Source organism: Cavia porcellus, unplaced genomic scaffold (assembly GCF_034190915.1).
Source record: "Cavia porcellus strain 051 isolate PalLab524CR breed Dunkin Hartley unplaced genomic scaffold, mCavPor4.1 scaffold_13, whole genome shotgun sequence".
NCBI classification, from domain to species: Eukaryota; Metazoa; Chordata; class Mammalia; order Rodentia; family Caviidae; genus Cavia; species Cavia porcellus.
The window spans coordinates 33,702,519-33,728,346 of NW_026947496.1; the positions used below are offsets into that span (position 1 = coordinate 33,702,519).

At 41.6% G+C, this 25,828-nt stretch overlaps 1 protein-coding gene across 3 annotated transcripts in view; it reads left to right on the top strand.

Annotated features, from left to right (window-relative positions):
• Positions 1-10,537: 10,537 nt before the first annotated feature.
• Slc35f3 (solute carrier family 35 member F3) overlaps positions 10,538-25,828 on the top strand; it is a 337,034-nt gene continuing 321,743 nt past the window's right edge. For 2 of the 3 annotated variants that reach the window (XM_063260057.1, XM_063260059.1), the window contains exon 1: positions 11,015-11,300. In XM_063260057.1, the coding sequence (XP_063116127.1) occupies positions 11,015-11,300 (286 nt within the window). Of the gene's footprint in view, positions 10,704-11,014; positions 11,301-25,828 lie in introns of those variants that run through there. The other variant, XM_063260058.1, reaches the window with a different exon arrangement.

Here is a 25,828-nt window from a genome sequence, read left to right on the forward strand (position 1 = left end):
AATGACAATGTCTTACATATCAGGAAGCATGGACAGAAAGCATTGTTCATGTAGATTTTATCCTTCACCATCAAACAGTCCAGGAGAATATTTTATAAAATCTGAGGAAAAGGACTGCCATAGCCCATTGATTTCTTCTGCCTCTTAACAATTATCCAAGAGAAGGCTATCTAGAAAAAAAAAAGGAGAGGAAAAGAAAGGAAATCTAAATTGATTTTATTTCAGCTTAATCAAGCACATTTTAGCCAGAGTGTGCACCAGATGACTTCTGGCTGTTTTCCAAACTCGAAGCCAGCCTCCACAAATAATGATTGTCTACACAGACAATACTGAAAAAATCATGTTATAGATTCTAAAGGCCATTTTAAAAACAGAGCTCTGAAAATCTTTTGAGTAATAGACTAGTTTGAATTGAGAGAATAACTTTCAGACTGACATTGAAAAGAACAGATCTTTTTTGGATATTATACGATATCACACACACAAAAATACCCTGTGACATACATTTATATATGGACTACGATACATGCTATCATCATTAGGCCATTGTGCAGTGAAATTAGGCCTGAGGCTATAAAGCAATGGTAGGAAGAATGGAAAAAGTGTTTGTATTGGGAAGCAGACATGGCTTGTTGACTACTCAATTCTGTTTAGAAAACTTGATTTTAATTGCTAGGAACACTTACATCAACATCCTGTCCATATAAAGGATAAAGTCACATACTTCAGGATCTTACATTTGCGGGCTATGTGTTTGAAATCAGTGTTCTAAGGCTACTTCTGCTTAGGTAAGATTCCCAGAGCCAACACTGCTGACAAGTCAACTATCTTGGTATATGCTTGGTATATGGTACGGCAACAAGATTCATTCTCAAGTTTATCATTTGAAGTGGACATTTCACAAAGCAAGTTCAATACATTTCTGGGTGATAAATATGGTTGAAATAGAGGGAGGTGGCATAGTCAGAATTTCTATTTTTAAATTAGAGTCATGGATTTATTTGTATTTAATTTCTTTTTTTTTTTTGTCTTTTTCATTTTTATCGGTACTGGGGATTGAACTCATGACCGCCTGCTTGCAAGGCAGGTGCTTATGCCACTGAGCTAAATCCCCAGCGCCATTTAATTTCTTATATAGGAAACAATCCCTCCTCTGACTTCTTAAAAACTTTGCTTCTATTTAATTGATATAATTTTTAGCTCTTATTTGTGTCATTTGTTTATGTGTTTTGTCTTTTGCTGATTTCAGTTTTATAGCATTCATGGTAAATGAAAATCTTAGATATAAGTAGATGGTATTTTTCTTGACACTGACATTTTCTTTCTAGTTTCTAGTGAATAAACAAAGATTCCATAAGTGAGAATTTCTAAGAGGAAATACAGAGCAGAGAAAAAGCAAAGTGAGCCACTGAGAATGTCAACTAATATGTCCATAGTGTCTGGGCATTTGTACTGCAGCAACAAGAGACTGAAATGTTAGTGACCTACCATAAGTAGAGAGGGTTTTTTTTTGTTGTTGTTTTTTCCCACAACTGTAATTTTGCTTTTTTCATGAAATTCCCAGAGGGAATGTTACTGCTTAGGTAGCTCTCCAGGGCAGCTCTCTCCAGGGGAAAACCCAAGCACATAGACTGCTTCTACTGGTAGCTTTCTCATTCCTCAGCACCATAGCAAAAAGCATGGCAAGCGTCACTGAGGAGGTCTGAGGGACTGAACCAGGAAGGGAACATGTACTCATGTTCCTCTAGTAAGGCTGTCAGATGGGCTTCTTTATAAGGGTGGCTTAGAGAGATCATTTTTCCTGGTGACCAGGTTAAGGCGTGTAAGACAAAGGAAAAAGGCTTTCACAAGTACAATGGTGGCATTATCTCTGCCAGAGAGAGCAAATACCCATTTTATCACCATATGAGCTTATAGAGTGTGCTCGCCCCTTCTTCAAGAGAACAGATCAGGTTCTTACTGAATCATTGCTCTAGGTCAAAGCCACCACTCTGTCCAGTGGTATGCCATTTTTCCATTTGCCTCTTCCTTAGATTTAAAGGTGGCCACAAAGTAAATTTTAATTTAAAAAACCAGCTCATTTAGTTCCATGGGCACACTCAAGATATAATGTTGGGACAAGCAACAAACAGGTGACAGCAACGAACAGGTGAGCAAGGCATAGCAATTGCTGGTTCACAGCAATGTTGGGATTCTGGAAAGCAGACATTGGATGGCTCCCTGTGCTGGTGGCTGAGAGAGTTCTTTGGTTAAATCTAGACTCCATTCTTCAAGAAGAACCCTTGTTTATCATTTTCCTCAGGGCCTTGGCTCTGTCCTTGGAAGTCCATTCTTTTTCACTGTCCTTCTCCGCTTCCATGGAGATCTGAGTTAGGGGAGAACGCTCAACTTATTCTCGGTGGAAATTGTGCAGCTGGCTTCTCGCTCTCAGGGGAAGCCTGAATGCTGTATGAGGTGTTCAGCAGTCAATGGCATTTTTAGTTGGAACTTAATCCTTTTATTGTTTGCATATGCATTTTTCTTAAAAACTTATATTCTGGCTTCCAGCTAGCTCTATGTACCATCAGCTGTGCTCAAAATTCTTTTTTAGACATAAGTTTTTTCATATCTGCTTTATTTCTTTCCTCCTTCATCCACAAATTTACTCTCTCAATTTAAAGGAAACTACACAGAGGCTCTTAGGAGTTGAAAGACCATACATGTTAATTTGGATTTTTTGGAGACAAAGTCTTACTGTGTAGTGCAGGCTTGCCTTGAATTCGATTATGTAGCTCAGGTTGTCCTCAAACACACAGCAGTCCTGCTGCCCTGCCTCCCAAGTGCTAAGATTACAGATGTGCACCACCACACCTGGATGTCCAATCATTTCTGGGGGGAGTATCTTTTTGAGACAGAGTCTAGCTGTGCCTTTTAGGCCAGGCTTGAGATCACTTTGTAACCCAGGTTGGTCTTGAATTTGCAATGACCCTCCTGCCTTAGCCTCCTGAGTGCTGGAATTATAGGCATGTGCCACCATGCTGGCTTCAAGTTTTTTTTTTTTTTTTACTGTATCTATTTCTTCTCTTTTTCTCTTATCAAGCAACATTCTCTTTTGAGCTTGTCTTTCTCTTATAATGCCTTGTTGAACCAACATGATAGCAGACAACACAGAGCAATGCTTGGAAGCATGTAGCGTTATCACGCTGGAATCACAGCTAAGGATATGGATTATAGCTGTTGTGCTCAAATGTTTGGAGAGACTGAGAAAATACTTTCCCTCAAGCACACAGCACAACAATTAGAAATCTACTGCCCACTCCATCTTAGTGGTCAATCCACCAATATTCTGTTAGTCATTGAGCACTGGGGAGTTAGAAAAAGAAATGGAGGATATAGCTTCTAAACTAAAGGAGGCCACCATTTATTGGGTCAAAGCAAACCATGAAGCATTCATTCATTCTATCTTATCTATCATCCATCTATCTTAACCCACTTGCCTTCCATAAGCATATCAGAAACACATACCACAACTATATTTTCTGAACCAAAAATTGGGACATATGGCCTGTCATTGAAAGCACATTTTCTGAGAACAGTTAAACAGGATGTTTGAAGTTGTAACTGACTCAGAAAATCCAGGGCATTTGGCTGCTAGACATACTCTCTGGGTTGAAAAATGAGGTTTGAAGAAAGGCTAAAGTGAAAACCCCAAAGAGATAAGCTGGGAGGAAATTAGAAGTCTCTCTCCTGTCAGCCTTTGATGGAGAATCTAGTGTTAACCTACAAATGGGAAGTGAAAGGAGTAGACAGTCTAAATGTGCACAATTGTATGCATTTCATTCCTCACTATCCGATTACAGTTCCATTCTATTGTTTATTTTCCTCTACTCATGTATTTAACAAATGCTTTTTGAGCGGAGCCTATATAGGCATCGTTAAACATGATGGGCACTAGGGAAGCAAAGCAATCTTTGTTTCACCTTTTTAGCCTAGTTAGGGAGATAGGCATTAGTCAGATAATCCTATAAATTAATTTGCAACAAATCTCTGATAAAGGTTATAAAGGTCCTTAAAGAGTACCACAGGTTGTATAGGAAGGACGTAATCCACCTGGGTCAGGGTGATAAAAGGCTGCCTGGCAGGAGAAATTCTGAGCAGAAGACTCCAGATGAGGGAAGGAGTTGAGGTGACAGAAGTAGGCAGTGGACAGGTTCTCCAGGTGTGCAGTCCTGGGGGACAGGGTTAGCAAAACAGATTGTATGAGTTTTACAGCCCTGGTGCAAATAGAGACAGCCACAGTGTGCAAGGCTGGGAGCAGGCCAGTGGGGCTAGGTGAATGACTGAGGTCTGTAGTTTAAAGAAATGAGATGCAATGCAGAGTCTTACATAGGAGAGTGGCGTGATCAAGTTGGCCTTAGAAGAGTTACTCTGGCTAAGGAGGGAGAAAGAAATGGATGTGAAGGAACCACTTAAGATCTTGTTTGTTATTCCCAAGAGTGATCCTGGTGGTTTGGTTTATGAAGCCCGTCCTGATTTGACAATGCCTAGCTTTCCACTCTCACTTTTCACAGTCCCCATCCATACTGAGCTCTCGGAGAAGGCTCCTCCCTCACACTTTGCAACTATTGCTTCTTTCTTCTGTGGCAACCTTCAGTCCTCCTCCAGTTCCTCCACCTCCTTCTGTGTCTCCTGGCTAATTCATATTCATTTCTCAAATTAGTTGGATTTCTAATGTAGGAAGCCTTTTCTGACATCTCTCTGATGCTCTGTCTCCTTAACACTTTCCCCAGTGCTGTCTTGGAACTCGCTCCTACTCGGTTCCAAAGACTCATTTGCACACACCTGCAAGTTGCTACAGAATCATTCACACACTGTGGTGAGCCCGTACTGAACTAAAGCATACATTGGTTTGCTTGTTTGTGGTGCTAAGGAGTCGTGAAGGAAGAAGAATTGTTGCCTTATTTTAACCTACTTCATAAAATGTACTCAATAAATGTTTAATTAAGTTTTATAATAACTATGTACCTAAATAGCCTAAATGCTTTAAGGCAATTTGATGTCTTCCCCATTATTCTAATACTCTCACATCAAAACATTAATAAAGTAGTATTTGAAAGTTGATGGGTTAAGCTTTCATTTACTAGTTACAAAAGATGTATATTATATTCCTTTTTGAGAAGTAGTAGTTGATGATGTCACAGTACTCATTTTGATGGACTTATTCATTGATTTTTTATTATGAATAGAAAGTGAAAAATATATAACTGCATTTGCTGACAGGATGATATGCTGACTACTGTTATTATCCTGATCTTAGAAATGTAGTCATTTAAAAAAAAAAAACAAGTGCGAACTAACTACAATGGAGCCACTGAATGATCATTTCTATCACTGGTCCTTTTCCTTAAAATTAATCCAGAAACCAAAGAAAAGTCATATTTAAGGAAAAGAATCTTTAAATTTCTGAAGGCACCTTTGATAAATATGTTAGCATGGGTAAAAGCACATGAGTGCTTTAAAAAAGAAAAATGAATATAGATCTATAATATTGTGTATCAGAAGACATCTACCTCCAACAAATTTTAGCAGACCAACATTTTTACTGACACAACAAGCACACCCAGGAAACAATGTTCTTAAATGTAGCGGAGAGCTGTGGAAGGGGCACACAGGTGAATTTATATTCTAGAGAAGTTAAAACTGTTTTAAAGTGAGCTGATAGTCATCAACAATATTTTGCTTGCTGGCCTTCTACCTGGAGATACTTGCCAATTCTTAGAGCAAGCTAAAGATTGAATATGGCTCTGGAAGAGGGTCTCGGCTAACGAGTAAAATAAACCAAGGCTCAAGTGATTGAGCAGAACAAGGGAGCAAACTTTAAACTTGAAGAGCCCTGTTTTCCCCTAGGGAACATTTACTAAGTTCTGAGATTCCATTACAGAAGCTGGGGCCTAGAATAAAGCTTCTCAAGGCAGAAGAAATGCGGATGTATCGTGGGGGTGAAGCAATAGAGGCACACACAGTGAAGTCTGTAACTCTCAGGACGTAAATGCATTTTTCACACTGAGAGTAGGTTGTTAGAGACCTGGCCTGGGAATCTTTAAAGAGCAGAGATGATTTCCTGAATCAAATGCCTGGGAGAACTACACCCTAGAGGGAAAAACAAAATAGTAGCAGAATCTTATTAAAACTGCAACCAACCACCAAACTAGTTTAGTCTCTGATTGGATTACAGCAATCCATTTCTTCCACTATCTGCTTAACAGAAGAGGAAAACCTCTAATGAAGGATATCTGAAGTCTTGGGGCTGGGGATTTAGTTCAGCGGCATAAGCGCCTGCCTTGCAAGCAGGCAGTCGTGAGTTCGATCCCTGGTACCAATAAAAAGGAAAAAGACAAAAAAAAAAAGTCTTTACAGTGTTTCAAATAAAAATGAATGTAATAAAAATTATTATATGTGCAAATATGTGAGAAGTTGTGACTGACAAATTCTGCATTATCTCACTTAATCTTCAAAAAATTAAACTCACAGATACAGAGACTAGAATGGTGATTGCCATTGGGTGAAGATTGGGGGAAGAATTGTAAGATCCTTGTCAAACAGCACAAAGTTTCAGTTAGGCTGAGTAAGATCTGTAGCCTACTGAACAACATGGTGACAATAGTTAATGACTGTGTCCTGTAAACTAGAAAATAGCTTAGCAGTAAATATTAAGTATTTTCATCACCCAGTAATAAGTATATGAGGTGTTGAATGTGTACATTAGTTCAGTTTCATCATTTCTCAATATATATGTTCATGAAATACTGCATGCTACACTATAAATACTTAAAATTTTTTTTACTAATTATTCCTTAATAAAGCTTTGGAAAAACATTTTAAGAATACAATGACACTGGAAAACACTAACGTCATTATTTAACATACTTTTAGTTTTAGAGTAATTTTAGGTTTGCAGCAACTTTGAAAGGATCATGTAAAAAGTTCCTAAATACACGCTCAGGTGCTCCCTACCATCAACATCTTGCACCAGAGTGGAACATTCATTCCAACTGGTGAACCTGCACTGATTCTTCGTTATGAATCCACAGTTTACATTAAGGTTTGCTCTGTGTGTTGTAATTCTGCTGGTTCTGACAAACATAATGATGTGTATCCACCACAGCAGTATCTTACAGAGTTGTTTCACTGTCCTAAACCCCCCACCAGCCCCAGTATTCATCTTTCCCTCCTCACTAACCCACGACAACCCACGGATCTCTTACTGTCTTCATAGTTTTGCCTCTTCTGGCATGTCATGGGTGGAATCATAGAATGTAGTCTTTTATGTTGGCTTCTTTTACTTAGTGTTATGCATTTAAATTTTCTACATTTCTTTTCATGGCTAGGTAGTCCATTTCATCTAGGGTCGAATAATGTCCCATTGTATAGATGCACTGCAGTTTGGCTATTATTAAAATTATTACACATATGGTATTTGCTGATTTTTGTGCAGACTTAAGTTTTCAACTCATTTGGAGAATATCAAGGAGCGTGATTGCTGGGTAATATGGTGAGTATGAGTCATTTCGTGAGAAGCTTCCAAGCTGACTTCCAAAGTGGCTGCTCCGTGCTACTTTCTCACCAGCAGTGAGTGAGCGTTCCTGTTTGTCCACATCCTGGCTGGATTGGTGTTTCAGTGTTTGGATTTAATTCACTTTAAAAAGCATGCACTGATGTACTTTTATTGTCTTAAGCTGCAACTCTCTCCATATGTTTATCTTTGTATATCATCTTTAGCGATGGGCCTGTTCAGATAGATAGTTTGCAAATTGTTTAGAATTGTTCATTTTCTCATTATAGAGTTTTAAGAGCTCTTATTTAGAATAATAGTCCTCTATAAGATACATCTTCTGCAAATATTTTCTGCCAGATTTTGGCTTGTCTTCCTATTGCCCTGTCAGTGTATTTTACAGGACAGAAACCCCTAATTTTAATGTTTTTAAACTTCATCATGTTTTTTCATGAATTATGCCATTGTTATTGTATCAAAATGCCATTGACAAATATGATATAGATTTTTCTGTTGTTTCTATTTTGAGGGTTTTATATTTTACATTTAGGACTATGATGTATTTTGATTTAATTTTTATGAAGTAGGAAGCCTGCAGGAGTATTTATTTATTTATTTGCATGTAGGTTTCTAGCTGTTTCGGCACCTTTTGTGGGAAAGGCTGTATTTCCTCCATGAAATCTCCTTTGCTTTTTTATCAAAGATCACTTGGCTGCTTGTGTAAATCTACTTGTGGCTCTATATTTGATGCTATTACTCCATATGCCTTTTCTTTCACCAATACCATCTCCCTTGGTTACAGTTGTTACACGGAGTCTTCAGATAAGAGAGTGTCAGTGCTCAGACTGTTTTACTCCTTTTGCCATTCCACGTAAACCTGTTCTATTTTGAAGTTATAAAAAAATTTAAATTGACACAATACTCCTAAATATTAATGGATGGAGTGTGACTTCTTAGTGCATGTCTGCAATGTGTGATCATTAGGTAGAATAACTGGAATGTGCCCCATCTGATGATAAAGATATGAATTATCTCTTTATATTGGGAACATTCAAAATCCTTTCTTATAGCTATTTTGAAATATCCAGTTAGTTGTTGTCAATCATGGGCATTCTACTGTGCCTTGGGGAACCTACACATGATGGAGATACATTGACTCTATTGACAGAATTAGGAACTGACATCTTAATAATATTTTGTCTTTCTGTTCATGAATATGGACTACCCCTCCATTGATTTCTTCCACTGGAATTGTACAGTTTTTCTCAAAAAGGTATTTTATGTATCTTTGTTAGATTTATACCTATTTCATTTTTCAGAAGTGCTAACATAAATATTTCTATATTTTTATTGAAATTTCCAAATAGTTATTGCTGGCATATTGATAGGCAGCTGATTTCTGTGCAGCAGCCTATGTTCTTCAATTTTACTGTGATTTCTTAGGAGTTTCAGAAAGGTTTTTGATCAATCCTTTGAAATACTCTACATATACAATCATGTCATCTGCAAACAAGGACAGTTTAGTTTTTCTTTTACTTCTTCCTTCACATTGGGCAGTTTTTATTCCATTTCTTGTCTAATCTCATTAACTAGAGGAGTGGGGAGGGGGAAAGCAGGGATGGGGCAAGTAGTAAGTATTAAGAGTGTTATTAAGTTGCAAATATGTATTGATAAAAAATTTTAAAAGTAATTTTATGAACTGGGACTTCCAATAGGGTGTTGGAAAGGAGTGCTGGCAACAGACATCCTCCTTCCATTGCTCCTGATCTGAGCTGGAAGGCCCTTAGTTTCTCACCATTAATTGTGATGTAAATTTTCGGTTTTGCTAATGCTTTTATGAAGTTGAGGAATTTCTGCTCTATTGTAGTTTGATGAAGAACAATGTATACATACTTTTTTTTGAGATAGGGTCTTATCATATAATTCAGAGTGGTTCTGAACTCATTATGTAGCTCAAACTGGCCTCGAACTCATGGCAACCCTCCTGCCTCAGACTCACTCTGCCTCAGACTCAGAGTGCTGGGATTATAGGAGTGCACCTCCACGTCTGGTGAGGAGCAATATTTTTATACAAAGGCAATATATATAGATTAACAAGTACAATTAGATACTGGTGTTATGAAAAAAAGGTACTTTGCATTGGAAAAAAAAGACTGACCTATAATACATTTATAATTCAAAAGCACTGTAGTCATCTTTGGTGGATTATTGGTAGTTTCTTTACGTATTTTCTAAATTTGCTCCAATGAAAAAATATCGTGAAAGGTTTTTAGTTAAGAGAGAATGTCTGGCAGACCGTGCAAAGAAGAAACAAATGACCATTAAATATGTAAAGTGGGAATGGAATCGAAGAAGAGTAAACTGGTGAGAACGGCCTCACCAGAGAGCGCATCCTCTGAGGTGCAGGTCTGATTGACAGATCCCCAGGCTAGCACATCTGTGCGCTGCTCCTGGGTCTCAGCTTCGCCTAGGAAGTGCTGTTTATTTATCTGGCGATCTGTGCACGGAACTAGGTCTTCTTTTTCCATGCAATTGTGCTCCTTGTAAAGGTGGGGCGGGGTAAAGGGTATAAAAAGGAAGGGACTGAAGCATCGAGTCCCCAGGCGGGAGGATGTCAGGTCCTGCCTAGGGCTGACGGGTTCGTCACAAGCGCCAAGGTTGCAGGGCGGAGCGTGGGCGCCTGGCCGGCTGCGGAGCACCCTGACTCGCACCTGAGCGGGGAACGGGGTGCAGCGCCCCCTCCCGGCCGGTGAGGGCCGGCCGGGCGCCTCCCGCCCGCCTGCCCAGGTGGTTCCGGAGCGCAGGGTTGGGCGCGCTCTCCCGACTCCGGGCGCCCGCGACCGCGCCGTGCGAGGGCGGCGGCGGCGACAGGCGAGGGGCGCGGCGCCGCTCCGTGGTTGGTCCTGCAGTAGGTGCGGCGGGCCGGCCTGGGGTCACCCGGCTGGGCTGCACTCGCGACGCGTAGGCGCTGGGGACCCGCTGGGGACTCGCCGAGGTGCGCTCGGGCGAACTCTGGGCGGGCAGCGCGCCCTCGCCCGGGCCGGCGGCTGCGGGGAGCTCGGGCCCGCGGTCCCTCCGTCTCAAGTCTGGGCGCTCCCAGCCCCATTCAGCCGCTGCCTATGGGGATCCGAGAGTTTCCCGGCGGCGCGCCCAGGGGCAAGAGCATCGCCATGTGAGTAGCGCCCCGGGAGCGGGGACGAGAGGGGGCGGCGAGGGCCCGCCGCGACCGAGACCGGGCGGTCCGGGGTCCAGGAGGGCAGCGTGAGCTGCTCGTGAAGTTTAAGGCGCCTTCTCTCTCCACTCGCCCCAATCTGCATCGCCCGAGGAGCCCAGCGGAGGCGCGGGAGAGGGGACACGGGACGCGACGCCTGGCTCGGAGGGCGTGCGGGGGGCGGCGAGGGGCAGCCCGGCTCTGCGGCGCCCGCGAGGGAAGCCCCGGCCCCGGCTGCGCCCAGCTCACCGAGAGCCTTGTGCCTCACCGAAATGCCCCTCTCTGCCCTTGACCCCCTCCCCGCCTGCCCCGGCGCCTGCGGCCCCAGTGGCATGAGGAGGTCACCGGACGTCAGCCCCCGGAGACTGTCAGACATCAGCCCCCAGCTTCGGCAGCTTAAGTACTTGGTGGTGGACGAGGCGATCAAAGAGGACCTGAAATGGTCGCGCTCGGTGGAAGACCTCACCAGCGGGCCCGTGGGGCTCACGTCCATCGAAGAGCGGATTCTGCGCATCACTGGCTACTATGGCTACCAACCCTGGGCAGCGAGCTACAAAAGTAAGCCCCCCTCCTCCCCCGACGTCATATCCCTGCCCGCTGGTGTTGTCGCTGGCCGCCCCAGTCACAGGAGCCGGGTTAAGAAGCTCAAGCAGCAACGTCCAGCACCCATTTGCGCCCTGTCTGCCGATTGGCAGCTTTGAACAAGGGCCGGAGATAGTTCTCCCGGACCTTGCCACCCCCGCCCCGTTCTCGATGCCCCTCCAACGCCCACGCGGTCCTCGGTGTCCTCTTCCCCTTGCTCTGGAGGTGTTGCAATATGGAGGGCACCTTGGTGTAGCTAACCTGGAGAACTTAACCGCTGCAGGGAATCAAAGCGCCTCGGGCTGCTCAGCTTTCTCGGGATCAGAGAGTGTTCTGGGCTCTGGGTCAGCTCAACCGGATGTTTGGAGGATGCAGACTTAGGCAGATTTTAACTCTTCTGGGCGTTTCCTGAGCCCTGGTAACTTCACTTTGCATCCGTGGGGAGGTTGTGTGTGGATCTTTTTAGGTGCTAGCACTAGTGGTGGTAAGGTGAGCACTTGGAATATACCACACTTTCTTCTGGCAGTGGGCTTCAGCTGATGGCTTTGAATCTGCTATGATTAATTAACAAATATTACCTGTGTGACTAGGACCACTCCTAGACGTTTGCTTAGGTTGAAAGAGAGATGCTGGCTACAATGAACTGTATATAACTATAGTTAGGTGGTCTCATTCCTGTAGTTGAACAGAGCCAAACATTGTTTTTAGGCCCTCAGTCAGTGTAAGCAATGCCCATGACTCATTTATTTGTGAATAAAAGATCTGACTAATGGCTTGGTGATTTGGGAATTTCTTTTTTTACCTTATTGCTTGAAGTTGTTGGTTTTTACATAAAAATATCAGGCTTTCGTAATTTAATCACAATCATCACTAAAAATATGTTTATCTTTAGATTATTCCTAAAACCTTCAAGTCTGAGCCAAAGGTCAGCAATCTATTAAGCAGTGAATTTGATGGTTTTATGTTATTTGTGGGAGCAAATGTGGGATTTAAATATTTAATTTCCTTGCTTTCCTTGTCTTTAAAGGACTGTGATGATTGCATTTAACTCAGTGTAAACCTTTATAATGATCTGTGTCTCCTGATTTGCTGCTAAAATTATTGATAATTTACTTGCTTCAGATTGCAGAGGCAGGTCAAGGGACCAAGTTTTTGGCTGTAGAACACGGGCTATTGGATAACAATAATTGAAACCTATTAGAAACTATTTTTTATGGGTGTGGAGAGGGTGCTCAATTTTTATTTGTTTTAAAATTTCTTTTAGAAAATAGAAATTTTCTGATTCTTATTTCCATTCTCTGCTTGCTTTATAACTGAAGACAGTGATACAGATTATAGCCTTCACAGAGTCATCTTCTTGACCCCTGAAGTCATAATAAGGTAGCTCTTTATTATTCCATTTGTGCCTGGCTCGGTGTGCTCCATGGAAATGATGACCACAGTTTATGACTTCAGGGGCTGGTGAGCAGCTTGTGAGGGTGATGATTATGTTTGGTAAAATATGCTTTATAATTAAGACCAAGGAGAGGCCAGATAGAAAGTAAGTCTTGTGCCATCCATAGTGTTCTCAAATACCCTCCCTGAGGCTCCACTGAAGGAGTAAATACCAGCAGATGAGGCTATGGTGGTTCCTGAATGATGACTAAAATCAGCTCACTCCACGCTGTAGTCCTGTGAACATTCGTTATTCCAAGGTATTTGCTTGCTACTAAAATGCTTTAGGTGACAACTGACATTTTGATGAATTAATTGCGTTTTAAATTTAAATTTAGAGACACTGATGTTTTATTCATCAGGAAAGGTTTTAGGGCAGCACTTTGCCATCTTTACCCAACTAAAAAAATAATAACACAGAAGCTCATCCATCTGTAGGTATCAGTTAGATACTTGATTTGTTGTTTAATAATTTGCACAGACTGGAAGAGATGATGATGATAAAACTTCCGGCAGAAGTACAGAAGGCTCCAAGCCTCATCCTTGACATTGTTATGCCATCTTTCAGTTATCCTTCACACTGACTTACCTGCATCTCAACTGTAGAAGCTGCCAGAAGATTTACCATGAATTTGCAGGCTATGTCATAGGGATGCCAGCTGCCTGTGTGTAGCGTAACAGCAGAAGTCATTTGACTGACCAATTACTCGTGGGTGTCCTCTTTGTGTCTGGACTTTCTTTGAGTAGATACAGATAAAGGAAGCAATTGTGAAGAGTACAAAGACACCTTCTGCTCACTACTCTCAACCTCAGCAATGAAAGCCACACATTTCACTCTGGGCAAGGATTTTTTTTGTAAGGAATTTTTTTAAACCCTAAAGTTCCTGAAGTCTGAGAGAGATCGTTTGTGTGGGAATTAAACTACAAACAAGTAGGTAGGAAGGGGCAAGTTCCTCTTCTCAGTGGTTCAAGATGTCCAAATTCTGCATTCCAAGTTTCTGGACTTAATCACTTGGCAGTATTCTTGGAGATTCTTTAAATGACCAGCTGCAAGTGTCCAGATCCTCCAAAGCACCTGGTGCTCGGTAGTTGCTCAGTAAATATTTGCAGCTTGGATGAATTGTGGCCTGAACTATTGACCTCTGGGAGAGCCAAACTCTGAAGTGACCTGTGTCTGTTAACTTTTTATACTGACTTCCTGTTGGTCTGGAATGCTTTACTCTTTCATAGTTCTTCCATTGTGTTTTCTGAGCCATAAACTAGAACAGATTCTTGATGATAACTTTGGTTTGGTCCAAAGTTCCTGAAGTTCACCACTATTGACCTTTTCTATTGGGTGATTCTTTGTTGTGTGGACTGTTTTGCACATCCATGTCCAGTAACATCCCTGGCATCCATCTATCAGATGCCAGTATCACCCCGTCCATGTAATAACCAAAAGTGTCTCCATATATTGCCACATGTCCCTTAGGGGCTGGCTTTGGTTGAAAATCACTAGTTTAACCTGAACCACAAATTCATACTCTGCCTACTGGTGCTGAATGAGCAGGTCTGCCTCCTGAATTTCTGGCCTGCTCCTCCCTTCTTCATTCTCCTGAACCATTCTGTGGGTCATGAGCCAGATCATAATTCGAAACCTTATGAAGGCTCCAAAGAGCCTACTGCTTCTGCAGCCAATGTGGTTCCCTATGGATTCACTTTAAATCTGCACCCTGTGGAGAGTGCTTTAGAATTCAAAATAGTCTTCGTAGTTTCTTCCAAGAGCTTCTTTTCTATTCTTACCTTTGGCCAGAGTAGAGAACAACCACTGAAATGTCTTCTGTTTCTTCTTCCTTACTAGCTGCTCTGATGTAGAGCAGGTTGGGAGGGAGATGGCTATGGAAAGCGAAGGGCAAGGAGATCACAAAGGCTTCCTGGGCATAAGGACAGCCAGCCCAGGTGTCTGGCATGCTGGGAGTGGACATGTATAGGGATGTCTGAAGTAGCATAGCTTGAAGACCTAGAGAAAGGCTCTTGCACAGAATGAAGAAACACCTGAATGCTTTTCTATTTTCGTTATTCATTTAGGAAACATTTTTGGAGCATTTACTCTCTGCTAGAATACAAAGCCAGGGGACAGAGGAAAAGATTCCCTCCACAGTGTGCCTTCTTCAGGGATCACCATTGACAAAACCTGCCTTCATGACATAATACCTTATGAGTGTAGGTAACATTAAGGGTGAGCGCTTACAATAAGTAGAGATGTTTCACTTTCCAAAAGGGTTCTCTAAAGAGTGTTTCCAAATAGTGCACCCCAAACACTTTTCTACTCAAAAGCACTTTTGAAGAATAACTTTTGTAGGGGTAGTCTTGCTTATTCCTTAGAATGAGGTTCAGTTGTCTTTGGAGTAGAATTGTTAATACTGCATGGTACTCATTATGGTCTAGATATCTAAAATATCCCCCCAAAGTCTCAAGTATTCAGATGTGGGGGTTCAGTAGGTGATTGGACCATGGGGGCACTGTACTCATCAATGGATTAATCTATTGATGAGTTATGACTAAATGCGATTGTTAGGCAGTGGGGCCTGATCAGACTAGGTGGGTCACTGGGCAGGTGTCCTAAAAGGATATATTCTCCTGTCCTCTCCTGTCCCCCTCCATCTTTGTTCTCTTTTGCTGTGCTTTCTGGCCACCAGGATGTGAGCAGATATTCTCTACAATGCCCTTTTACCATGCTGTTTCTACCTTGGAGCCAATAAACCATGGACTGCACTCTCTGAAACCATGAGCCAAAGTAAACCTCTCCTTTAAGTGTTGGTATTCTGTCTCAGTAACAGAAAATGACTAAATGACAGTACTGGCATGTTTTATAAAAATGGTTATTTTTAGAATTCAGTTGGGTTTAGTTTTACATCGCTGTAGAGTGAAGGGTTATCTAGTTCCCAAAGACCTCCCATTTCTAGTCTGTTCCCACATACCACTGGTAATAGAAGTCACTGCCAATGATTCTAGCCCAAGCTAGGAGTATGCAGGGCACTGAGCAAAACCTCTTTATCTAGGTGGAGATTTTCTAGTTTTGGTTGAAAAATGCAGGGTGCTGAGTAACTAACACATGTAGCACAAGGATTTGCGTATTGTGGGCAGTGGGATTTGAGGGAAAAAGACAGTCTTCTTGCCACTTCAGACTGGCCTGCACCCAGGCTGCTTACAGGGGTAGCCCCAGTGTAGCTGGAGCAAAGGTGCACAGTGTGGTTGAAGTCCTGGTGCTCAGCCTGTGTGTGACTCTCCTGAACTCAGGTCAGCACTCATAAATGATCCAGTGTGAAGGATTATGATCCAGTTGTAACAGTGCATTTTAGAATGGAGTTTGTTAATAGGGGTCTGAAAAGATTTTGAAAAGAATTGGAAGGGGGTTTGGGGAGGAGTGAGCAATAGGACACAAAATTTCTAATGTGTCAGAAAATGAAGCTGGTTCCAGAGTATGAACACGTGCTAACAATTTAGTGAGTAGCTTCCTGAGTTTTGACAAGACACAGAACAGCTACTGATTAAGACAATGTACTGCTCCCTGAGTCGCTGAGACTAGCCCATCTGTGAAGAGTGTGGTATCACCAGCAGGGAAGCTTCATCTCCCAGGCTTTAAAATCATGGGTAAAAGGAGATATGGTATGGTTTTTTAGAAGCATGTCTGAGCAGTCCTTACATAGTGGCATGGGCTGGGCATGTTAGTCCTCCTTAAGCAGCTGGAAAAATTCAGGTTAGCTGCATTAAAAAATAAACCCACACATGTGTAAGCCATTGCATTGCATTGTGCATTTTTTGAGAGTTGTTGAGGACTCTTGAACTGCAGGCCTGTATTGAAAGGCACTCCCTCAGCATGGTCAGAAGAAGTAAAGGACATGGACCACTATGGAGTTATGTTCACAACCCAGCTATGACCCTCCATAGATATATAACAGGTTATTCACTGTGAGCCTCTGATTTGTCATCTATTTAATAGAAAGTGGATTACTAAAAACAAGCCTTGGCTCTGTACGTATGAGAACAAACAGATCAGACACCATTTGGAAAGTCTTCCCACCTTGCAGGGCCCCCTCAGCTGGCCCTGAGGGGCCACATGACCCAGGTCAGGCCTCAGTGACAGCATCATCTCCTTTTTGCACATGTACACTGAATTTTTGGCCTAACTACCTCAACCAGTGTCTCTCCTTTGATCTGAGATTAAAACCAGAAACTCTAAGGTAGACACTGTGACATACTGCTGAAATCATAGCTACTTAGGAGGCTTGAGCCCAAGGGTTTGAAGCCAATTTGGACAACACAGCAAGCCCTGATCTCAAAAAGCAGAGGCTGTGCTCCAGTGTAAATTGTGGTTGGGTAGAAGAGACACCCTGAGGGGCTCTCCTGTTCATGTGAGTGGAGAGGCAGGAAAATTAGTTTATGTGGGGAGAAGAAACCAATAGGCATGTCAGACAACTAGCAGGAGCCCTGGGTTTGAAGGTCCATGTCCCATTTTCCTCTTAGGTCAAGGTCATGCTGCAGCTCCTCCAAGGCCATTAGCTTCCCCTGCTCAGGGTTACAGATCTTTCTTCTCATGTGAATCTACCAGGGTCCTGTTCTGAACATTGGTGGGCTCCTCTGTGGAGAGGACTGAGTCTTTTCGAGTTGAGTTCAGCAAGGGCAAAATAACAGTCTGCATCTCAAAGAACTAGTGACTGGAAGCAAAAGGTCACTTTCTGAATGCTGAGATGATACAGAAGATCATAGAGCCCCAGTCACTTGAGTGCTTCAGAAAGAAGTGGACACTCAGTCCTACCATCTGGGTTAAATGTGCACTTCTCCACAGCAGGGGATGAACTAAAGGTTTCTGCTTGCTTTGTTTTGTTATTTGATATAACATCTTTTAGTTCACTGCAGGGGTGAGTATGCACGGATCAATAGAGCTAGTGACTGGCTTTGCTTCATTATCTTATTTCGGAGCTTGGAAAGGGACATGTACAATCAGGAATCGGATAAATTCTTTGGGTGGCTGATGGTAACAAGCACTTGAGCTATTGTTTAGGACATGGGCATCAATTTTTCTCACATGCCACTCCAGGGAGCTTTAATTTATGACATTTAAGATGGCAGGAAATAAATTGCTTCACTCAGGTGATTTGCAACGTAGAAGGCTACAGGCTGTCTTGGACTCCCTTGACATGAAGACATTCAGTGTAACTTCTCAGAATACTTTTCTGGTTTTAACAAATGCTTTTCTGTGACATTCAGATTTTCTCCTTGTCAATCTGCTGTGTATCATCTACAGTATTTGGCTAGGTCAAAAGTCTATTAAGAGATTCTTTTTATTTTTTTGCACCATCTACTTTTAACAATATAGTGTTAGAAGAATTCGGATATGTCCCCAAAGTTTTATTCAAAGTGTTGGAAGGAAAGTGCTTTAAAAAGAAAGGCAAGTTTGTCTTTTTATTTTCTCTTTGAAAGTAGACCCAGGCTATTTTTAGTGAATGTATGAGATTCATTTTCTTTAGGAAAAAGAATACATCTATGAGTGTAGGTGTGAAACAGGCGGGCTTTGAGCAGTGTGCAGTGCATATGTGTGAATTTAATGAACATGTTTCATGGTAAAAGTGTTCGGCACTGGGAAAGAATGAAAGTCCTCTCTACCCTCGTTTTCTTTAAAAATTCACTGAAGAAATAGTTTGAGGACAACTGTATGTGGTGGCACATGCCTGTAATCCCAGCCCTTGGGAGTCAGAGGCAGAAGGGTTACCATGAGTTTGAGGCCAGCCTGAGCTACATAGTGACACCCTGTTGAAAAGAAAAGAAATCGTTTGAGGACTATGCAAATGCCATAACCCGAAACAACACATCTCAAGATCTTTTCCAAACTCTCTAATTCTATCAGCTTTTCATTTTATTAAATATTGAGCATAAATGTCTTACATAGGTTTATCTGATTAGAGGTAGTAGGTACATTTTCAGTCACATGTAAATATAAGCTATTAAAGTTTAGTTTTAAAATGCTAATGAGTGTCAGTGTGTATAGTTCTATCTGTAGCCAACATTGCATCTGATGATGCTCTTCAAATAGTTTTAGGAGCTTCAATGAGATGGCCGCTCTTGAAATAGTTTTAGGAGCTTCAATGAGATGGCCGCTCTTGAAATAGTTTTAGGAGCTTCAATGAGATGGCCGGGTGGTATAAGCACTTTCTACCAACCAATCCACAGGTCCACCAGAGGCTCCCTGTTGAGAAACCTGTGGACCAGGCAGAGGCTTCAGAATGATCTCTGCATGAAATTCTTTCATGGAGAGTTCATTTTTGAACCATTTTGAATGATTTAGAAGCATGAAACAATGGAACCTACTATGAGTGCATATTTATTTATTATTTATTATTTATTATTTATATTATTTATTTATATTATTTATTATTTATATTAATATATCATATTTATTTATTATTTATTATGAATGTATCTATCTGTCCATCTGTTGGAGATTGAAGCTGAATACGCATGCGTGGCTGTGGCGTGGCCCAGACGTGGCTGAGAATGAGGAGATGCCTCAGGGGGCAAGAATGGCCACAGCTGAAGACACCCAGAGACTTTCTGGATAGTTTTTCTTAATTGTCATCTTAATTGTTGCTCTGAGAGGTCCTTGAAGCCCTCCCAAGATCCTGCTCAGGTTTCCTGTGTTTTCCACTCAACTCTCTGCTTGTTCTGATTACATACGTGCTGCCCAGGGTCAGTTGGTTGGGTGGCCAACAGAGTTATGAGCTCTTCAGAGGCTTTTAGTCCTCCTGGAGCCCTAAAGATCATGCTGCTTGTTCATTCCTTTGGGCTGTCACCATGTACCCATTTGGGGGATTGGGGATCTAGGCACAGACCCCAATATCCATCCATCCATCATCCATTCCCTCACTCATCAAATGTCCACTGTTACTGTAAGGATAGTAAATATATTCACTCCTAAGGTAAATTATACAGTAGAGTTGTTGTTTCCTGGAAACCTACACAGTGATGATCACACATACATGTATCAATCCATAAATTGGATTGGCCCTGATCCACACTTTTTTTTTTTTTTTTTTGCCTTGTGGCTGTGTGTCTAGTTTTGATCCTAACTAAATACCTTGGAAGTAATTTGGACAAACGGAACTCTGATTTATATAAATAATATTGTATAACATTTTGTCATAGGAACCATAACAGCTAGGTAGATTTTTCACTTTTTCTCTTCCTTTGGAAACTTGTGTTCTCCACAAGTTGTAATTTATTGATTTCATATATCCCAGAACAATGAACAGTTTTTTCTTTCATGAAATCATGAAATTACAGAGATTTTTGTCTGGGATAATGAGATTAAGCTACTAAAACTGCACTCTTCTTTCTAACATTGTATATTGCACACATTCTGTTTCATTCCAGCTCTTAACACTAGCCCAAGACTGTATTCTTCCTCCAACTGGAAAGGTGGACTGAAGTTTAAAGGAGCCAGGATGTACTCACGGTTGGCCTTGCCTGTTTTCCCCTGCGGTACAACTTTCTGTTTGTGCAGTTTCTTCAGTTCTTTTAAGTGAAAAACCCCCAAATCAATAGAAGTGATCTTTTGAAGCTATTCAACTGTTCAGCTTCAGAGTAATAACACAAACTAATCCATGTAGGTGTGAAGGGAGTGATGTCTTTGAGAGGCTGTATTGATAAAATCATGTCCTGGTTAACATCATGGTTACTTTACATAGTGTTGATGATGGAAAGATCTGGGATTTTGTCTGACAGTCCCTTGCTGTGGTTCATCCTGGAGTCACGTCCCCCTGTGTACATCCAAGAATCAAGCCTGTGGCTTGGTAGTCAGAGGATATTACCTCATTGCTCCTCTCTTACTGACTTACTTGCCTCTGTCCTTGACCCCCTCTTTTGTGATGAGAACATGGAAACCTGAACCCCAGGGAAGACCATGCCCCTGAGGGACTTGGCTCCTAATGGTTAGCAGGTGATTTAAGACTCTTTGGATCAATACCAGGGTTGTGCTTTGAATTACTCGATGTCTTTCAGACTAATGGCTCTTCTGTGTGTGTGGTGGGGGGAGGTGGCTTAGGCACTAGTGTCTTGGTCACCTTGTACCTGATAACAGAGCAGGAGATAATATAATGGTTATCTTCTAAGGGCTTATATCTCCATCCCATGAGCTCAGTGTTGCCCTGGGAATGCCACAATTTCTCCAATGAGGAATCTGTGCTTCTCATGGCTATACCGAACATTTTAGAGGCAATTGAGGTCTACTGCTTATTGAATCACTTTATAGAGTATTGTTATTTTCTTTGGGCCTCATAGTATTAGTGTGGTTATGTAGAGAATGTCCTTATTCTTAAACAATTTCCAGGTACTTAGGGATGAAGTATCATTGTGTCTGTAATGTACACTCAAGTAGTTCAACTAAAACGTGTATAGACAGACAGCTCAAGTGATAATAAAAGTGGAAAAATTTTTGATATTTAGTGAATCTAAATGGATGTCAACCTTTCTGTAAATGTGAACATTTTCAAAATACAGAATGCCATCATTCCAGGCAATGGCTTAGCATAACCAGGCTTGAAAGAGAAATGCTGCAACCCTTTAGTTCAGGTTATTACCTCAGAATTGAGCTAACGTTTAGGGCAGATTGTGTGACTGCTGACGGGATGCTTCAGGGAAGAAGAAAGCTCTCCCCAACCCCATAAGGCCAGTACAGTCACTGGCTCCTGCCACACTCAGGGCCAGCTTCCAGGCAGGTTCAGTGCTTAAAGCAGCATCTACCAAATGCTTCCCTCATCCCTAGAACATGCTGTATCTCAGGTACCAAGATTATTATTTCATTTTTTATTCATATATGTTTGCAATGCATAATAAATATATTCATTGTGAATTGGTACGTACACAGACTATATTTTGATCCTTTTTACTTCCCCTCTTATACCCCTCCCTCCTGTCTCCCTCTCTCCCTAGATCTCTTTCCCATCACCATACAGTCTATCTCTCTGTTTCCTGTCATCTGTATTTTATTCTGCTTGTTATGTCATTTGTATTTTAGGTTTCTTATGTAATAGAAACTACATGAAATTTAATCTTCTATGTTTGATTTCACCTAGCATGATGATATCAATTTGCATCCATTTTCCTACAAATTAATCAAATTTATCCTTCTTTATGACGGGTAGTACTCCTTTTTGTGTTTATACCACATTTCCTTTATCCATTATCTACAGGCATATAAGCTACTTCTAAGATTTAGCTATTGAGTTATGCAGCTATAAACATGGGCATGCATGTAACACTGTAATATGATGGCTTGAACTCTTTTAGGAAGATACTGGTAAGGAGGCATGGCTGGGTCACATGGAATTTCTATTTTTAGAATTTTGAGGAATTGCTTTACCAATTTCCATAGTGGTTGTATTAGTTTATATTCCTACCAACAATGTAGAAGTGTCCCTTTTCTCCCACAACCTTGCAAGCACTTGTTAGTTTTGAGTTCTTCATGATAGACATTCTTTCTGGAGTAAGACAAATTTTCAGTGTTGCCTTGATTTGCATTTCTTTAAGGGCCAATGATGCTGAACATTTTTTCATGCACTGATGGGCTATTTGTACTACTTTTGGGAAGCACCTATTCATTTTACTTGCCTGTTTTTTGACTGGCACTTTCATTTTAGGAAGTTTAATTTTTCTGAGTTCTTTATATATTCTAAATATTAATCCTTTGTCTAAGTGGTAGCTGGCAAAAGTACTTTTTCATTCTGTTGGTAAAGGAAATCTACTTTGTGAGATTTAGACTGCTAGTCTACCATGGCAAATCATTTAACTTTTGTACCCCATAAAATAAAAATTTCTAGCTTGGGAACCCCTTGCCTTACTTGAGAGTGGACATGTAGCTTAGTGTGTTAATCTGCAAAACAGGCTGTCGGTCAGATTCTCTAGTCTGGTAGAAAAAGTCAGAGGCCTTTTCATTCTGGCCTTGATGTCCTGGTTATTCCTTAAATAGTCCCAAGCCACCAGTTTCCCTGGAAGTGATACCTGATCACGTGTCATGATCTATTGGTGGAAAGCACAGGTCTTTCTTTCTGAACCCACAGACCATGTGGCATTCTTATCTGAGGGTGTTGGACCTGGAGAGGACAATGTCAGGGAACAAGAAGAGGACTAGGGTTTGGGTGGCAGAGAAGCGTGTCCCAGGACAAGTGCTGGAGGGGGAGGTCTTACTCCAAGTTCAAATCACATAGAGGTTCTATTGTACTTACACTGTTCATTCCTTTTCTGTTTTTCCAAGTTGTAGCACAGGTATTCTTGAGTTTGGCATGGAATGGTTCCTCTGTAGCACAACTTGCCCAGAATCCTCTCCTGTGAGAACAATGATAGAGTGGGCTACTCACTCCTCAGCATGAGTCCACAGTGTGTTTTCAGGTTTAGGTGGGTCCAAGTTAGTAATTTGGGTAATAAGCTACCCTTTACTTGAAAGTATCCTTGATCCCTGGAAGTTCTTGAAGGGAGATTTCAGGGAAAAGTGAGTTCCTCAGGGGTTGCCAGCTCATTTTCCAAGATGATGTTACTGGTGGTATTTCCACTGCGTCTCCCACTAGACCATTTCTACATAATTGAGTTCTTCATTCCTGAAATAAATCTTCATAAGTCCACCCTAAAATCCAGATGGCTTCCCTGATAATCACTACTCAGCCACCTGGGTTATGTTACTGAGTTGTAGAACCCATAGGCATTTAACTTGCTTTGAAAATTACTATTAGGAAAATAAAGCAGTTTTTACCAGAAATATTTTGATAAGCTATTTTAAAAATGCACCTCTCATTGAAGTCAAATATGCAAGTGAAATGAATGTAAATTATATGGCTTCATGGCTTGTCACAAATGAACATCCTCTTGTTCCCTGCATGTAGTTCAAGAGATAGGATATTATTTGCTTGTAAGCTATATTTTATAAGGTCGATATGAGAAATTTTCCTAAATAGCAGATAATTTTTCTCTGGAGCGTTCCCCTGCAGAGGAAAAGATGATTCATTGATAACTCAGCTTTACTATGTCCTTTACGAGGAATCTGTGTCTTGTCGCGATGACCAAGGTATCTTTCCACTTTCTAATCTGGGCATCACATGAGAGATGGGATTTCAGCAGTTTTCTGGAAATTTTAGGCTTACTGTATACTTTCAATGTCCCTTTGAAAGAACTGTCTTCCATGCAAGATCTCTGTGTTGACATTCTTATCTGATTACTCATGTTTGCCGACTTTTTCCACTAACTCCTTAACCTTTCATAGTTATCTGAAAGTTTCAGTCTGGTAGAACCAATTCCCAGATTCTCTCTGTATTTCACTGCCTTGACTGCTTCATCTCTTCACTATGGGCTGTTTCACTTTTACTTCTTCAGTGTCTCACAGTGTTTGAGTGCTAGGCATAGTGTGTTCAAGAACAAAGGGGTCCCAATGTGTCAGCGAACCTGGATGTGGGCGCATGTCTCTGATATCAGCTGGTTGGGGCTTGATTCAGTCTATCTTAGACTTGACCTGGGTTTGGATCTCTTTAGACACTCTCTTCTAATCCTTCTCCAGCAACAATTGACCTTGGTGTCATTCTGGAGCAGAGGATTTCTGACTTCACCCTCCTAGAGTGAGCAATAGTCAATCTTACTCTCACCCCAAAAGCAGTAATTCTCATATCTTGGCTCTGGGGCCAAAGAGTTTGATGCCCAGTGGCTTACGACAGTTACTTAGGCTCAGGGGAGCTGGGGAAGTAGATGGGGCTCCATCTGAAACCCCAGCAGGAGCCCATTCACCATCCATGAGCCTGAGCTCCTGGAAGTACTCTGTCTCCTGCCCTACTCTTTCCACTGAGATTCAGGGGCAGGAGCTGGTGTGTGAGTGTGAATCCCCTGGGTTTGAGACCCAGCCATTCCAAACCAGCTTACAACTCTACCACAGACGCCTTTAAGAATTCACTGTGATGTAGCAGGTTTCTTTTTACTTGCTGAAATGGAAGCCTCTTCTTCCATCCCTCCTCTAGCAAAGGTGAAAGAGATGGTGTATTTCATTCATTTGAGAGGGCTTGTCACTCTGAAATTCTGTTTGTCAGCTTGCAGCTGAGTGCTCTGGTGAGCTCAGTATGTATAGTAATTTTTCAGACTGCCCAGCTTTCTCTTATTATTTGAATGGAGTAATGTTCTCTTGAGTCTTTCTTCATCTTACGGAGAAGTAGAATCTGGGCTTAAATTTAAACTGAAATTAATTATGTGCTTAGTTTTGGTGTTAGTAATAATTTCAGGTAAGGGGAGTTAAATATTACTACCTGAGATCCTTTATCTTTCATGCAACCTACTAAGGGTCCCAGGACACCTTGTGAAAACAAACACTTGTCTTAGGAAACACTACTGATCTTTGGATAATTGTTTATACAAAGAAAGCAGAGTGACATCCCCAGCTCAGTTCAAAGGAATGAGCTTTTATTAGAAAAGGAGGTTTTCTAGGTTACCGTCATATGTCACAACATCTCTGCTCCATTTTTGACAGCCCATGGCTGCTACTATAAAAACTTGCATCTCAGAACAAGAAATGAGGAAGCAGGGGAGCTTTTGGTTCTTTCCCTTTGTAGCCTCATCCACACCTCTGTCTTCTTAGAGACTGTGACAGTCTGGGATACGAAGGCCTGACACTTAGACACGACCTTCCTTCCTCCACTTCCACCTATCCCCTTGTCCAGTAGTTCATTTTCCCACCAAGTGTCCTTCCCATCTAGAAATGAGGTGCTCTCTCAAGCTCACATACAGAAGCAAAAATAAAGACTTTCACCTTAATGTAACAGAAGACGGGAGAAAGCCTTGTGGTGAATTAGGATGTGAGAATCTAGCCAAGCCTTAGACAAGGAGGACATGAAGGGCGCTTTAGAAAGAGATGTCTTTGATAAAGCTCTTAGCCAGGACACAGAACATAGCTGGATACAAACTAAATAAAAGAAGTGTGTCCAGGGCATCCATTCTGTTAAAATTCAAGACATGACACTTTTTCATTTAAAAATAAAAGACATTAAAAAGAAAAATTGTCCACAACT